We start from the raw sequence: 18,064 nt of genomic DNA, 5'->3' as shown, positions 1-18,064 counted from the left end.
CCCAGCTGTAGTAACCTACACATTCACAAATATCCACACATAGGACGTTGTGTACCAGCTAAAGTAACCTATACATTCACTTATATCCAAGCGTACGACGTTGTGCACCAGCTGCAGTAACCTACACATTCACAAATATCCACACATACGACGTTGTGTACCAGCTAAAGTAACCTATGCATTCACTTATATCCAAGTGTACGACGTTGTGACCCAGCTGTAGTAACCTACACATTCACAAATATCCACACATACGACGTTGTAACCAGCTGAAGTAACCTATACATTCACTTATATCCACGCATACGACGTAGTGCCACATTTGTACTAGCTTATGTACGTGATTATATCCACGCATACGACGTTGTACCCCAGCTGTAGTAGCCTATACATTCTCGTATATCCACGTGTAGGACATTGTGCCTCTGCTGTAGTAACCCATACATTCGCTTATATCCACGCATACGACGTACTAGCTTATGAACGCGCTTATATCCACGTGTACAACGTTGTGCACCAGCTGTAGTAGCATATATATTGACATATATCCACTTGTACGACGTCGTGCACCAGCTGTTGTAACCTATACCTGCCTTTATCGCCCTGCGTCCACCGTCATGCACTATCTGCAGTGACCTGAGCCTTAGCCAAGCCACGGGCAAGATGCAGGTAATGTATGCTAAAGGGAAAAGGACACCAATATACTTATATCTCCGGGAGACGAGGGAAGAACCTATGCCTCCCAACACCGACACTAACTGCACGAGTGTGGATAACAATACATTTATAGGAGAGCAATGAAATGGCAGCACTGAAAACACATGCATTCCATTTGACATGATCAATGATATGCTCCCCTGTAATATTCTTACCAATATATAATTGTTATGGTCTTTGATAGCAACCATATATTCATTGCTGCCAAGCGACACATTAAATGTTTGGTCTGTTTGATGTCAAGTATCTGATGTCGCTGTCATGGGCGCTCTGAACAACTACAACACAGACTGTAGCAAACACAGTCATATGCCTCCACTCTTGTCAGTGGCTCTACATGCCTTTTTGGCCCTTTTTGTAGGTCAAGGTCAGATTCGACCAATACAGTCGAGGGATGATGACAGGAACATGCTCACGTTCCTTCTGAAACAAGAAGGCCAGCATACACTACGAGCACACATCAGAATGGTGAAGGTCTACACATATTGTATTTACGTAATACCATACCGTCACAGTTCTGTATGTCCGCTGACACTTCTATCTTGTCACATATGTATACATACTTTATGGAGATAATACTGTACCGTCACAGTTCTGCATGTCCGCTGACACTTCTATCTTGTCACACATGTATAAACACTTTATGTAGGTAATACTGTACCGTCACAGTTCTGAATGTCCGCTGACTCTTCTATCGTGTCACACATGTATGCACACTTTGCGTAGGTAATACTGTACCGTCACAGTTCTGAATGTCCGCTGACACTTCTATCTTGTCACACATGTATGCACACTTTACGTAGGTAATACTGTACCGTCACAGTTCTGAATGTCCACTGACACTTCTGTCATGTCACACATGTATAAACACTTTATCTGGTAATACTGTACCGTCACAGTTCTGAATGTCCGCTGACACTTCTATCTTGTCACACATGTATAAACACTTTATGTAGGTAATCCTGTACCGCCACAGTTCTGAATGTCCGCTGACACTTCTATCTTGTCACACATGTATAAACCCTTTATGTAGGTAATACTGTACCACCACAGTTCTGAATGTCCGCTGACACTTCTATCTTCTCACACATGTATAAACACTTTATGTAGGTAATACTGTACCGTCACAGTTCTGAATGTCCGCTGACACTTCTATCTTGTCACACATGTATAAACCCTTTATGTAGGTAATACTGTACCACCACAGTTCTGAATGTCCGCTGACACTTCTATCTTCTCACACATGTATAAACACTTTATGTAGGTAATACTGTACCACCACAGTTCTGAATGTCCGCTAACACGTCTATCTTGTCACATATGTATAAACACTTTATGTGGTAATACTGTACCGTCACAGTTCTGAATGTCCGCTGACTTTTCTATCTTGTCACACATGTATAAACACTTTATGTAGGTAATACTGTACCGTCACAGTTCTGAATGTCCACTGACACTTCTATCTTGTCACATATGTATAAACCCTTTATGTAGGTAATACTGTACTGTCACAGTTCTGAATGTCCACTGACACTTCTATCTTGTCACATATGTATAAATCCTTTATGTAGGTAATACTGTACCACCACAGTTCTGAATGTCCGCTGACACTTCTATCTTGTCACATATGTATAAACACTTTATGTAGGTAATACTATACCGTCACAGTTCTCAATGTCCGCTGACACTTCTATCTTGTCACACATGTATAAACACTTTATGTAGGTAATACTGTACTGTCACAGTTCTGAATGTCCGCTGACACTTCTATCTTGTCACATATGTATAAACCCTTTATGTAGGTAATACTGTACCACCACAGTTCTGAATGTCCGCTGACACTTCTATCTTGTCACACATGTATAAACACTTTATGTAGGTAATACTGTACCACCACAGTTCTGAATGTCCGCTGACACTTCTATCTTGTCACATATGTATAAACACTTTATGTAGGTAATACTGTACCGTCACAGTTCTGAATGTCCGCTGACACTTCTATCTTCTCACACATGTATAAACACTTTATGTAGGTAATACTGTACCGTCACAGTTCTGAATGTCCGCTGACTCTTCTATCGTGTCACACATGTATAAACACTTTATGTAGGTAATACTGTACCGTCACAGTTCTGAATGTCCGCTGACACTTCTATCTTGTCACACATGTATAAACACTTTATGTAGGTAATACTGTACCGCCACAGTTCTGTATGTCCGCTGACACTTCTATCTTGTCACAGGTGGCTCTCCTCACATCGCCATCAGACTCGTACTGCTTCAGTCGGTCCCGAAGTTTCTTCACCTCTGTCTGTAAATACGCATGTGTATTCGTATACAGTTAATAACGTAAGTAGTACAGTGTGAGCATAGATGAAACAAACCAAGGCAGAGAAACCTCTCCTGGAATCTCAATTACACTTAATATATTGTTCATCATGTCTTAAGTACATGGACTAGTTTTACGTTAAGGGTGTTAACACAACACATTGTGCCTGAAGTGTGCATCACATAGGCAGTTAAATTATTTAATATAGGTATTCTAAAAACAAGAAACCCAAATATTTGTAAAAGAAACATCTTAGGAAATAACATCACCTTAATGCCGTTTTTGATATTTACTCATAATGTCTACTCAGAATGTCATCTTCTTTAAAAACGTCAATTTAAACACCTCAGTTCCATCCAAACTTGCAGCGATCTATGTCAATTCTCCAGGAGAAAATGCGTTTCTGTGGTCAACCACAGAAAGAACAAATGAAGCAAACTGTAGCAGAAATACTAAGTAAAGACCTGAATGCCTCGTTAACAAGCTGGTTCTAGAACAAAGTCATTTAAGAACATAGTAAACAAACATTATATATTTTTGGTTTTTTTTGTTTTTTTTGTTTTGGTTTTTATATTTAATGCAGGGGTGGTCATCAGTATGTGTTTTGACAAGAATGGTTATTTGTAATTGTATTTGTAATTCTGTTGATCCCCCGAGCACGTTTCATTAGCTCCCGAATTTTGATAAACCTAAAGAGTCTAAAGTCTCAGAAAACACTACAAAAGGTGCATACGCTTCACCTCCCTTTTCGTGGCATAAAATGTTTGTTTGCAGCAGAAAGCCGACGGAAATTTGACAACATTTACCGCATAATTCATCCCCAAACTGTTATCTCTTATTTAAGTAGTATTGACTATGTTATTAATTTCATCTTCGATGTCAGTTTATTTAAGCAAGCTGTGAAAGAGAAACTCCTGGTCCGGTGAATCAGTTGACTAACTGCATTAGTCGAGCAGTTGTTCTCCATTAAGTTCCCGTTACAAATGACACTGTTAATATTGACATACGAATATATACCAAATATATTCGAATATATACCAAATATATTCTAGCGAAGGAACCTCTTTTTCCGCAATGTTCATGCCGACCTAGTTCATAGTGACCTCCACTAGTTTCTGCTAATGACATAAGTTACACATTTTATCCAGCTATCCAATCTTCATTCACGTGTGAGTCTTACGGCTAAGCCATCACGACAAGTCCCCAAAGGGCAAGTCAATAAGTGAACTTACTTGTAGAGTATCGACCTGGCGCTTCAGTCTCACAACCTCTTCCTCTGCCTTGGCCCTTGCTACCTTCTGCTCATTGATCTTCTTGTCTGCGTCCAACTTCACAGACATTATCACACCTGTTGTCAACAAGTTTGTGTGTCATAATCTAATCTTAAGGCGAGGAACACAAGCAACGAGTGGATCATTGCCACCGTACGTCTCAAGGCTTCCCGACACATCTACGTGGAGTCATAGGTTTGATTTGGTGATTATTACCCACTATTGGTTAGTTGGTATTATTCTCAGGAAGACTCCCTTCACACAACTGTAGTATTGGTCTGACAGGTCTCCTGTATATTAACATTTACTATGTTAACAATCACATTCTAGTTCCAGTCTACTGGAACACGAAGAGGATAACTGAATACCATTTATTATCCTTGTTATTCTCCATAGCCTGAGCAAGACCATGAGCCCTGCCGCGTCTCGTGCTGCTGACGTCACAGACACGAAGGAGAAAGCAATGTCCATCGAAAAGGAGACCAGAACGATGATGGCATCGAATACCTGAAAGTAACAACACCATGGTAGAGTTATTTACATTTTACATGTTACATGGATGTCTATCATATACCTGATGTAGACAAGGCATGTACATTGTGGATGTGAGCCGAGTTGGACAAAGGTTGTGGTTCAATAGCGTGTATTTGTTTATGTGGGAGTAAAAGTGATTTTCCATTCTCGTCTAAGAAGATGACTGAGCGAAATTGTGTACATAATAAGGTTTTCCTACCAACACCGCTGTATATAAATGCACCCCTCAGCCTGACATGTGCCGGTTTCCTGGGGTGTGCGATGGAATACAATACGTGCATATAATCCCAGATGAAACGAAAACATTCAAAGGTGTTTTTCTGAACAGATATTTAACATTCTCCATCTCAACATTAATTCTGGAAAAAATTTAAAGACCATATAAAGATCATTACAGGCTCTTACGGGCAGCGGATCAGAAATGTACATTTGCTGTATGTCATATACTTCGCCAAATGGCCTTGAATTGTATCACTAGACTTGCACTTTCCTCGACACAAACCCTCAAACAGTGGCATTCAAATACCCACCACCGAATTCTGCAACATTTGACAACAAACGCTATTGTAGTTGCATGCGACTACACGTGTAAACCACTGACATGTTCCTTAACATAAACAGACGTTCCAGTGTCTGCTTAAGGGCAGAAGGTACTTACTGTGCATGGACAGTGGCTTCAAGGTCACCGTGACCTACAGTTGCCAGGTTATGTCAAATAAAGACATATTACTGTATTTTTGCCAAAGACTGTCTGGTAATTTTAATGTGAAGTCAGCTTTAAATCGATATCATGCACGTCATGATGGTCGTCCACTGCAAATTCACATTAATTTGTAGTAAAACGAGGTTCCTGTCTACCCTCTGCTAACATGCTCAGACCGAGACTACACTGGGTTTATGGCTTCAGGAAATCTCTGTTAATATGCCATAGAGAATCACTCAAGGTGTTGCTATCACGTCAGAGCTGATGTCGAGATTCTAGGCCCGACGCTGAGAACATGAAAGGCAAACTCAACATGTCTCTTGTTTCAGACGGACAAACAATGAACCTAATAATTCACATTTACAAGTGTGTACGATATCAAAATGCTGTTGCCATGCAACATCGTTATTTCTGAAAGACCGCCGTTATCTGCGCCTGTGTCAAACGCCTGTTTGGTCATGGTAACACATGGTTGGAGAGCGTCCCTGGATGTTTTGCCTCATGTGATATGTCGGTGCAGAGAACGAAGCTTGTGTTCGCATCAGCCTTGTGCAGCTGGTGCTAGCATGACAATATTTAGGAGCTACGAGAAATTTGGGTTTAACTTTCCACAAGGAAGTAATGTCATGATTTGTGACAGTAAGTACCAAGGGAAAGATAAACCGTGATTCTCACTTCGAGTCAGTTATTGTCTTCCTTACAAGTCAGCAAATTTACAGCTAATGTCTACATATCAAAGCCCTAATCACCTTGAAGATTTCTGGTGTCTGTAAGCCCATACAGATATGCCCCACACACACTTGTCTCCACAGCGCATTGGGTTGTGTAGGATATATAACTCGCCAGAATCTTTCATTTTAGCAGGGGACCTATATAGAGGTTGTAGAGTATCCCTGATTTTAGTGTCATTTACACTAGTGTCATTCTTATACAGTACAAATAAAACAGCTCGCTAAATGCAAAAGAATGTTATGCATTTTAGTCGTTACCTTTTAAAATCTGCATGTAAATATGTTTGTATGTGTCAACATCGGTGAGTGAGAGAATTGAAATGGGTGCTAAGGAATGTCATGTACCTACAACGTAAGCCAGCGTTTAGTCGAACAAGTCGAATCAAGACATGCTAACCACGAAGCAATGAATGGATGCGGTCTATTTTACAAGTTGTCAGTATTTATTCAGAATCCAGTTGTGACATCTCTCATTCCATATGGGCTAGAAACAACGAACGAATGAAAAGGAGCATAGAAAATGAAAGGCCGAGTTGGAAAGCCCTTAATTCCAAGGAAGCGTCATGGAATAATTACTTCCTCTATCCGACTTTACTTGTGAGTGACAATATGTAAAATGCCCGTGTGTTAAACTGTCACCCTGTTACAGGAACATGGATGCAGTGCTAGTTCAGTTTGTACACTATGCAAACTAGCACTGTTGTGTTGCAGGGAACATGGATCGTCCATGGGAGAGTCAGCTCAACATTTTGTAAGTTTGTAGCTAGGAATACTTACCTCAGCTTTATGTTTCAATAAATGTGTTCCCTCAGCTATTATTTTACATACAACCTGAAAGTATAACCGCATTGTATTAGATCTGTCTCCGAACATGGCAGGAAATGTTTTATATCTTCATTTAGAATCATGTTCCCATAATTAGTATTACATTAACTTAAAAAATAACAACAACAAAAGACAAAAAAAACCCAAACAAAACAAAAAACAACAACAAAAATCAACAAAACACAAACAACGTTTGAATCGAGATGATTCTTCTGTAACTGAAGCAAAGTTGTTATGACGTGCACGTGCACCTACCTCCACTACAAATATAGCTAATATTGTCAAGCTTGCATAATGAAGCGAATGTTCGACAATTTCTTTGTTACTGTGATGATGATGTTGATGGTGTACATGATGCTGAGTTTCGTTGGTACTGATATAAAAAGGATTGTCCGTTGCATTCGTGTCCACTATGTGCACGTATTTGTCTTCAGAATGATGTTCGGTAGATCTTGTAATTCTTCGGGAATGTCCATGATGCTCCGTCTCATTGTAGACGCCCATTTCGTACCAGTCAGCTGTGCGATTGGTATGTGTTGCATTGATGTGAGTCTCAACTGGGTCATTCTCCGGAACTGAAAATATATGATACTACTTAACGACTGAGCAGACTCATATAAGATATAATATTTTTTTATATTCTTTTGGTACAACTGGCTCCTGCAGCTCACTCAATTAGCACTCATATCAGATTCAGATTCCGCCATAATGTCCCAGTGCCACATTTAGTCAGCTTTCCCCGACCATAGACTTAAATGCATCTCTTACTCCTCCTCCTCCTACTAAACTCACCCATGCCACCAAAACCACCTCTCACTCACTACTCCTGATCCATGTCACAAAACCACCTCTCACTTCTGATCCATGTCACAAAACCACCCCTCACTCATGATCCATGCCACCAAACCACCCCTCACTTCTGATCCATGTCACAAAACCACCTCTCACTCATGATCCATGCCACCAAACCACCTCTCACTCCTGATCCATGTCACAAAACCACCCCTCACTTCTGGTCCATGCCACCAAACCACCTCTCACTCCTGATCCATGCTACCAAACCACCTCTCACTTCTGATTCATCCCACGAAATCACCTCCCACTCCTGATCCATGCCTCCAAACCACCTCTCACTTCTGATTCATCCCACGAAATCACCTCTCACTCCTGATCCATGCCAACAACGCCCAGTCTCTTCCACCTCACCTTCTCCTACACTTACTCTTGCCCTATCAACTACCTCTCTCATATGTAACAACATTTCAGTTGTCCCCAGTGCTACTATACGTGTCTCAGTCTCTACCAACATTAAACCACTCATCAGCCTGGCATTACACCGCCTCTCATTCGCCGCTTGCCAGCATGGCAATTACTTCCATTTAACATTTTAAGGAAATTGCATAGGGTAAAGAAAAGTACACAGTTATGTATGAGCTATGCAGAGATAGGACGAAGACCACTCTCTATTGTTATTTATACCAAAATGATAGCTTACAGGGCCAGACTAATCACAGAGAAATAGTCTAAGCTGGCAAACATGCTGCTACATAATTTATCTAATAATAATCTAAAAACAACTGGCTATCGTGTATCAGAAACATAATAATAAAGAAGGGAAGTAATGATGTATGAATTAACCATGCATCAGTCAATAAGGATTGGATTAAATGTAAAGTCAAGAATAGCCTCACAGATCTTTTCATACAAAAATGGCATTCAGATATTGAAGCATCATCAAAGGGTAGATTCTATAAAATTCAAAAAGCATCGCTGATATTGATTTTCATATATCACTTACCTGAAAATATATATTCACTTTGTTACATTTTAAACTATCAAATAATCGTCTTCCTGTTGAAGCTGGAAGCTGGTTCAATATCGATTATAATTATAGAATATGTTCATTGTACACCTTACACATAACAGAGGATGAGTATCAATACCTTTTTAACTGTCAGTACTTTAGCGAAATAAGAAAAAGGAATGTTCACTACAAAACCATCAATATTTTAAATGTTTAATTTATTCCAGACAAAGGTTATATCCACCATAATAAGACCGTCCATATTTTGCTGCTATGTGCTCTGTAAATTCAGATAAAAATTCCATCACTATATCATTCATGTATATATCAACGTATGTACTGAACCATGTATACACCCGGATGCATACAATACTAGAGAAAATACGTTAGGGATATTGTTATTTTTATGATTGATATTTTATCAATGCGGTAATGAGCAGATAGATCATTATTCATAATTTCAAAATTGACATATATCCCTAACTATTTTGGTCTAGTATATATACCTCATGTAAAGCTCATTATGCTACGCTGTAGCTTTGAGTGATTAGAGGACGTAATCCAATCTAATCCCAAAATGTTATCACTAACCATCTCAAAACAAACAACCTCGACAGCAATGCCATCAAAACGCGTATCACTCCTCCCCAATGCCATTAATCCATTTCCAAAAAACCTAACAGCAAACAACCTCCAGTTCTCCCCTAACCACCTCTGAACCAGAACCCCTATCTTTACCTTTTCATACAAACAAAAGATTTATCCATCCACAAAGCACCAAGCCACCTGTTCCACATTATCAGCAATAAAATCACCTCTCACTCCAATGCAAGCATTCAAACCACCTCTAGATCCATTAAAAGTTACCAAACCACCTCTCACTCCACCGCTCACTTCACCACAAGTCGTCCAATCACCTTCCTCACCTCCGAAAGCATTCAAACCACCTCCCTCTCCCCTACAAGTCCCCGAACAACATCTCAATGTACACCAAGCAATCAAACCACCTCTCACTTTACCATGGGTAATCACATCACCTCTGACTGTACCACGAGTAATCAAACCACCTCTCACTCGACCACAAGCATTCAAACCACCTCTCACTCTACCACAAGTAATTAAACCACTTCTCACTTTACCACAAGTAACCACATCACCTCTCACTTTACCACAAGTAATCACATCACCTCTCACTTTACCACAAGTAATGAAACCACTTCTCACTTTACCACAAGTAATCAAACTACCTCTCACCTTACCACAAGTAATGACACCACCTCTCACTCTACCACAAGCAGCCAAACCACGCCTCACTATACCATGGGTAATCACACCACCCCAGACGGTACCACAAGCATTCAAACCACCTCTTACTCTACCACAAGCATTCACACCACCTCTCATTTTACTACAAGTAATTAAACCACCTCTCACTTTACCACAAGTAATCACACCACCTCTCACTCGACCACAAGCAGCCATTCAGCCACGTCTCACTATACCACAAGCAATCAAACCGCCTCCAGCTTCACTACAAGTCATCAAACCACTTCTCGCTCTACCACATGGAATTAAGCCACCTTTCACTCTACCATACAAGCAGTCAAACCATCACATGTAATCAAAACATCTCTCCAGTTCTCTTTCCGTACGTAATTAAGGGTGTTGATGTGCATAGTCTTTGTAATAACATATTCTTTAACAGCTCCGAGACTAAAGGGCTTTGTTTGGGGAGGAGCATGTAAGGCTGTCGGTTTGGCAGCGGCAGGCAGTCTTGCAAAACACGCCTGCCGTCTTTTCTCACAAACAACACTTCTGTCTATCCCTGTGTTCTGGTGCTTCAGTCGAAGTTCAAAGAGGTTGTCAAAGCGACAACACTTTAATAACAAAGCATAGCTTCACAGGTATTCCAGAAATACATGTACTTTATTTACAAGAATTAAATAGAGCTGTATTTTGATTAGTATTTTATGCAATCTGTTACCATGACAACGGTGTAACAGTAGCCTACGTCAAGACTTCTGAGTCTATTTGATAATTCTCCAGCTCGCTGAAAGCGAAATCTTCCTTTCAGAGAGAAGGAGGTAAAATCCTCGGGGGTTAGTTTTGGTACCGTCTTAAGTCTTCTTCCGCTTTTGGCTCTAATAACAAACCAATCAAAAAACGTAGCATTTCCGATCTCTGCCAATTAGATTGCTCGCAGCTAAAAGTGACAGCAAAAATAACAGCAGACTACGACCTTGGCTACAGGCTTTGGTCTAACAGCAGACTGTGACCTTGGCTAAAGGCTTTGGTCTAACAGCAGACGGTGACCTTGGCTACAGGCTTTGGTCTAACAGCAGACTGTGACCTTGGCTACAGGCTTTGGTCTAACAGCAGACTGTGACCTTGGCTACAGGCTTTGGTCTCACAGCAGACGACGAATTAAAGGTTTAGATAAGTTGGGATACTTTATAGAAATAAATGGCAAAGTATTTATATTACGATGTAACCCATACTAGTAGTCTCTGTGGCTTTTGCAGAGATTTAAATCATTTTGACTGTCCAACCATTCTGAAATAATCATTGTTTAAAGTTGTTTTCGGTTCTGTACGAAAAGCCATCAACACCTGCTGGGATTATATTCCGGTTTTGCGTACCATCAAACTTCGAAAGTGTTAAATGTTACTTTTCTGGACTACCGAAACCTGAGTTTTTTTGTCTTCAACATATTTTTGCTAAGAACATCAAGCAGCTGCTAAGAGTATTCTTGACGTTCTGGAGTACGTCACAAGGTGCTGTTTTTGTCTGTCATCATTGATAAGTTTCACATGCAGTCCAACCTATCTTAACGTCATAAAGTGCCCCACATCATAAATCACGATTACAAATTAGACCAGGGAGACTTATTTCTGATGATCGCACAGTATGTTTCAGTGATTTCGGGTACATCTTAGTGACTTGGGAAACTTATTGACGATGATCACAAAGTCTGTGACAAGGAATGGGAAACTTATTGACGATGATAACAAGGTCTGTGACAAGGAAAAGGAAACTTATTGACGATGATCACAAAGTCTGTGACAAGGAATGGGAAACTTATTGACGACGATCACAAGGTCTTTGACAAGGAATGGGAAACTTACTGAGCATGATCACAAAGTTTCTAGCAGGGATAATGGAACTAACAGGTGTATTGCAATGCTTGGAGGAACATACATATTGTGAACTCTTGTCTATGTCAGTGACTGCACAATGAATCTCAAGATGACGATGGGAACTTACTGATGATGATCTCGAGGTCTATAAGCATCTCGAAGACGACGATGAGGCTGTCCAGCACCACCAGGGCGATGATCGCATACTGCACTTTGTTCGTCTTCAGAAATTCGGCCAGTCTCTCTCGCCATCTACAATTACATGGATTACATAGAGGCAACCGCGATTACCCATTGGGTTGTTACAGTGTGTGGCAACTGTACACGACTTGTCAATCAACATGATTACCTCACGCCTAAAGACCCTTTAATAAGTTTAAGAGATGCTTAGAATACCATTACCAGCATTTACTATAATAGACTTGGGTAAAGCAGGCATTTGGTATTCTGAAAACTCCTGTGAAAATTATGATACAACAAATGGGTTAGATGGAAAACGCCTGGAGTTAAAACTAGCAAAATAGTGTAAAACTCACAAAAATCTGAAGTAATATAAGTGTTCGATATATCCTGTTTCCCGACATCATGATACAGATCTTCACATACACATTTAAATTGTCCACAGTTTATTTGTGTACATAGGTGACGGCTCGCACAGGCCCTATATTCTAAAGATGCCACAAGTACCTTATTCACAAACATGTCACTCTCGACATCAGTAACATCACACATCATAAATAATTGTATCTGAAGGAAATAGTCTCATAAATTCGTAAATCTACCGTGTACGTCGCATGCAAATCTGGTGGATATAACTTCATCACGGCGTAATTGAGGATTGAATGATACTGTCTTTGACAGGCCATCGATTCCCTGGCCATCAGAGATTCCTGATGTTGAGTCGCAGCTTAAACGCCCCTAAATTATATCTTATCAGAGAGAATCAACAGCAACACAATCAGTATCAGATACGATATGATGGACAGCTGATACTACTTTGAACTAGTGTGTTTGGCAAAGAGAAGTGCAATATCACCCCAACTTACAAATACTTTGTGACCTCCCTTCTAATCCGACAGCTGGTTTCTGCTACAAAGAATGCCCCCCCCCCCCCCCACCTCCTCGTCCTACAGCCCCCTCTAATCCAACAGCCACTTTGATTATCGTTTGCAAAGAATGGCCTCCCGTCCTGCTGCGTCCTGTGATCCAACAGGCGGTTTCCTTATGTGCTACTAAGAATGATCTCTCGCCCTACTGCATCCTCTAATCAAACTGGCAATTTCATAATGTGCTATAAAGAATGACCTCCCGTCCTACAAGTTACAGATACTGACCTATCTCCCACCTCTGATTTTCAGGATGTACACAACATGTTTTGGAAAGGCCGTTCAAATTGTAGACCAGTGCTGTACCACTGGATATGTTTGGAGTTGATCGGTGTCAAATGATGTTATGCACGAGCTGCAGTTTTGAGACAAACCATGTAAACGTTGACACATGGACATGTAAATACAATTATTACGGACATGTAAATACTATTGCAGTTGTTACTTCTTGATCTCGTTAAGGAAATGCACATGCATCTTGAAAGCATTAACCACATAACGTCAGTTATATATAGCATTCTTTAATCTGTACACGAGTTTGTAGCGATCTTACTTATAATCTTTCAACGTCTCAAGTTCCAGTCTGCAAACCCCTTCTTGTTGACACCACTGGCTCACAGGAAGTCTTACTTTGTTGACCTATACATTTTTCAAGTCTTTAGATCATTCTTTGTGTTATTCTTTGTTACTGGATGTGTTATTCTTTGTTACTATTGATGTATGCATTTTGCTTGTTTACCAATCCGTCTTTCCTTTTCAAAAGCAAACAAACAAAACAACAGAAAAACAAAAACAAAAACAAAAACAAAAACAAAAACAAAAACAAAAACAAAAAACAAAAACAAAACAAAACAACAAAACCCCTAAACAACGAGGTTTCTTTGGGGACAGATGTCGAAATAGCTGTGAAATTTTTATGAAAATCAGTGATGGCATCACGTGTACCGTAAAAGGGCAAGCGTCTCCAGCCATAAATGGTATGTGTGCTGCTGCCATGTGAATGTGCCTGAAACCAACCAAATAATCCAATATCGATGAATGGAATATCAGGTGGCACTACACCATGTGTTTTCAAAGGTAGGGACAGATTTAGAGTTGCACGGAGGCACATCACGTGGAGGCACATCACGTAATGTAGGAGTAGATGACGAGGCATTAACTTGTATGGACTGTTCGCAGTAAAAACGTAACGATGAAGTTCAAATTAGGCAAAAAAGTAAATTAAGATTGCGTGCCCTCATAATTTTACCAATTGAACACTGATAACCCATTTTCAAGGTTGTTTAAACAACGGTTGTTTAACAAACGATCTTAGTTTCAAATCGCTTTTATTGGTTTGTTACAAGGGGAAATGCAAAGTAAATGGGTTGGTCTAAGTTAACGCTTATCACCTACCGTACATGCCTTTGCTCCACCGATTGCCCTTGTTATACAAACCAATAACAGCAATTTGACTCAATGGTCGTTTGTTAAACTGCTTTTCTCCCAGGTTGAAGGACTTTCTGAGATTTAAATGTACAATTGCAAAGTTAAAATTATGAGGATTCGCAATCTTAATTTCAATTTATCTCATTTACTTTTTTGTTTAAGATGAAATTCATCGGTACGTTTTCACTGCGAACACAGTGTCAAAACGCATTTGTATTATACACGTTATTTATACACGTTAGAAATTGGTTTTCCACTCGCTGGACAACAGTTAACATGTAGCATGAATACTGAGACACATCCATAGTAGAGGTTCACAGCCTATACGTTACATATAGTTGGCACAGAAATGCACAGTCAGTTATTTCAGTTATGTATGAACTGGCCCAATAAACTATTGTTATTTTACAACGTGTGCTGGCACCATCGCTTCTACCGCTATCCAATTAAGAAAATAACAACCATTACAGCCATACCTGCTTTGTCATCACAGTGTTTTATCATCTACTGTTTGTGGTCGATACAATGGCATGATATTTAACAGTAACTAGCGCAATGATAATTTGATGACAAATTAGCTGGTGTTCCTCGTTCCCAGATCACTGTGAAATGATTAATCTAACCCACTGTTTATCGCTCGGACATTTATTGTTGTCAGTGTTATTAAGTTTCCCATCTCTTGACCAACAGCCCTAATTTCCCAATTTCCAGACTGCAACCGCTGGAAGGTACGTCAGGGACCAGATCGGAATATTTCTGAGACCATTGTTTTCAGCATTGGTAACATGTCTACAAGAAATGTGTGACGGACGTGAGACAACAAGATATCAAACAAATACACATCTCAATAAGACTTTCAGAATGATGACGAGCAAAAGAAAACCTACAACACACTCCCGCATGCGGGTAGTATTGACATAACGTGCAGAGGGGCCGTCATGTAGGAGTTTACCTACCTTGCTAAACACACGAGACATAAATGAGTCACACCATACACAATATTCCACTGAGCACAAGTTAGTGCATGCCTTGCTTGATACATATATTTATAACTGAAACATTCACTAAAACAGAGACATTCATATCTTTCCCCAATGGCATTTAACGACCTCTATTGCGTGTGAATCATTCACAAGGCGATGATTTATCACGATCAATCATAACTTTAAATCTACATGAATAGAAAGCATGACTTTGCCCCTACGGAGGACTCATCTATCAATAAGCCTTAGGTTCTTGCCGGAAATCAATACTCCATTTAGTTCTGTTGTATTCTGACACGAACAATTTTGGGACGACTAAACTACATGAATCACCGATGTGTCATTCGGTATCCATCACGCTCTTCAAACCGACATAAGCAACTGACACGCAAAGATATTTTTTTTTAAAACAGTGTGTACTGGGTGCGTACTCACGGTATTTGAGGTTCATGTAAGGCGTCCTCCGCCTCTTCTATCGTATGAAGTGAGATCTTCTCAGAGACATCCGCGTCTGCCATGTCTGAAGAAACAAACCTGTGTCGCCTGCTCCTTGGTTTGAAAAGTCTGTCGATCAGAGAAAGGCCACACATTTGCAATTCAACTCAGGCAGACGGCCAGAGACAAGACCTCGCCCCGCTCATGGAAATCAAAGCAGAGGTGTAACATCGCACGATCGCTATCCGCTTCATCGAATACCCGATTTCTAGTTTTACACACTCGCTGTTGCTAGAGCACGAACTATAAGCTGCATATGATAGGAAGTCGTTGATTTTCTGTGGTTTACACAAACTGTTGTCAGGATTAGCGAGTACTGACTTAATCCATTAACACAACTGGAATATCCACATTTCACTGATACAGATTGTGAGCCTTAAGCATCTTCAACTCATATCAGTTTTGATTCCTCCAAGCATAATATCATCTTATATTCCGACTCTTGTCCAGTGGAAACAATGGCAAGGTAATTCTATAAATCCTGACACACAATTACACCCTGCGGATGACTATGGAACAAGGTTCACATCGTACAGGCGAGCAATAGGTTGATCGTACACAACTCCAAGGAATATTTTATTTATGAATATGCCATTTCAAATTTCGTATCTCTCGTAACGGCCACGTGTTTGATGCTGCATGTGCTTGAAAGCAACTGTCTGTTATATTCTAAAAACTGTGACTCATGGAACAGTGGGGATTATTTCCAAACCGAATACGTTCTCATATGCTGTTGTGAATTACAAGCTTAAGACAGACAGCTTGCTGATATTGTCTGAAGGCCAGCCTTTGGTCGACGTCAGCCCCAACGAGTGCCGTCTATTCTGTTACACAATTGTTCATGTAATACAGACGTCCCTTCATCTCCAGTATGTCATCCACAGACTCATGGTTACAGACAGATCCTTGTCCGGTCTCCTTACACAGTTGATCTCTGGTTTCTTGAAACTAAAACAATGATAAACACATGTATTAAATGTTAAAAAGAACATCAAAATTGCAGGTACATCGCTCTCTGATTCATCAAGCAGTGTGTGAACATGGACACCATCGTCATTATTTCATTATACAAGCATGACCTGCATCAAGACCAGAAACGTAATGCTTGGTATCGGTACTAGTGAAGTCGTTCCTGGTAATTGAACTGTGGGTACGGTCCAATCACCTAACTAACGCGCTTTATATTCATCACCCACAATGGGACTCTTCCTAGGTAGACATTTCGGATATTGTCATGAAGGGGGTTGTAGCTTTTCATTTATTTACTTCACTCATCTACAAAATATCAAGTCACGATCTGGATTTCTTAGAATGTGATCTTAAAGGGAATATGGCTGCTGTCATATTTCTTGTTCCATTTCCATAGTAAGTACATGCTTACTGATTCTCGTGGATATATTCTTGTCATTCGAGGTTATTCAAATACAAATGCACCTCAGAACTACCTCCATTACATATCCATCGGCGGTTGGTTGAGTGTCGGATTCTAGTGTTCTAGTGTTTCTTTGTGTCATAGCATCAATTCAACTATAATGATATTGCATGACGAGGACTAGTATTAGTCAGATAATACTGATTGTAATGCACTTTACCGAACATCAGTAAGTGAGTATCTAAATGGAACACGGTTCATTTAAACAGTGTAGCACTAACCCATGTATGGTTACACCTACTTTATAGAAGTGTTTACCTATCCGGTCATCAGGGCAAATGGATCGAATGGATAATGCCAGGAGAAGGACAGTTCGGTAATTCGATCCCTTGACTTATACAAAATAAGGTTAAAGATGATATATTTACCATTCTCTACCTAAAACACAACTGGTCTGATCGTCATTAGTATAATGTGCCTTAAAGGCATATTCATTCCCTATGCTATCTCACTGAGTTCGAAATATGAAACTAGCTGATAACAGAATTAGACACCAACAATACAAAAAGGGCAATGCTGCAATACAATGGCTGCTATTGTGAGACACAAGAAACAAGACATTATGGTTA

General features: G+C 40.1%; 1 protein-coding gene across 1 annotated transcript; it reads right to left on the bottom strand.

The window, feature by feature from the left end:
• Window positions 1–1,072: 1,072 nt before the first annotated feature.
• LOC137276883 (voltage-gated hydrogen channel 1-like) lies at window positions 1,073–16,158 on the bottom strand. Its single transcript, XM_067808531.1, has 8 exons — window positions 16,004–16,158; window positions 12,179–12,303; window positions 7,366–7,685; window positions 7,063–7,116; window positions 4,686–4,824; window positions 4,279–4,394; window positions 2,917–3,028; window positions 1,073–1,140 (listed from the first exon to the last, which is right to left on the bottom strand). Exons 1-8 carry the CDS (start codon window positions 16,156–16,158, stop codon window positions 1,130–1,132), a joined length of 1,032 nt encoding a protein of 343 aa, XP_067664632.1. The 3' UTR covers window positions 1,073–1,129.
• Window positions 16,159–18,064: the final 1,906 nt, after the last annotated feature.

The sequence above is a fragment of the Haliotis asinina genome, chromosome 3 (assembly GCF_037392515.1).
Source record: "Haliotis asinina isolate JCU_RB_2024 chromosome 3, JCU_Hal_asi_v2, whole genome shotgun sequence".
Taxonomy (NCBI): Eukaryota; Metazoa; Mollusca; class Gastropoda; order Lepetellida; family Haliotidae; genus Haliotis; species Haliotis asinina.
Note: the sequence above shows the minus strand (reverse complement) of the source record. Positions and strands in the feature narration are given on the sequence as shown.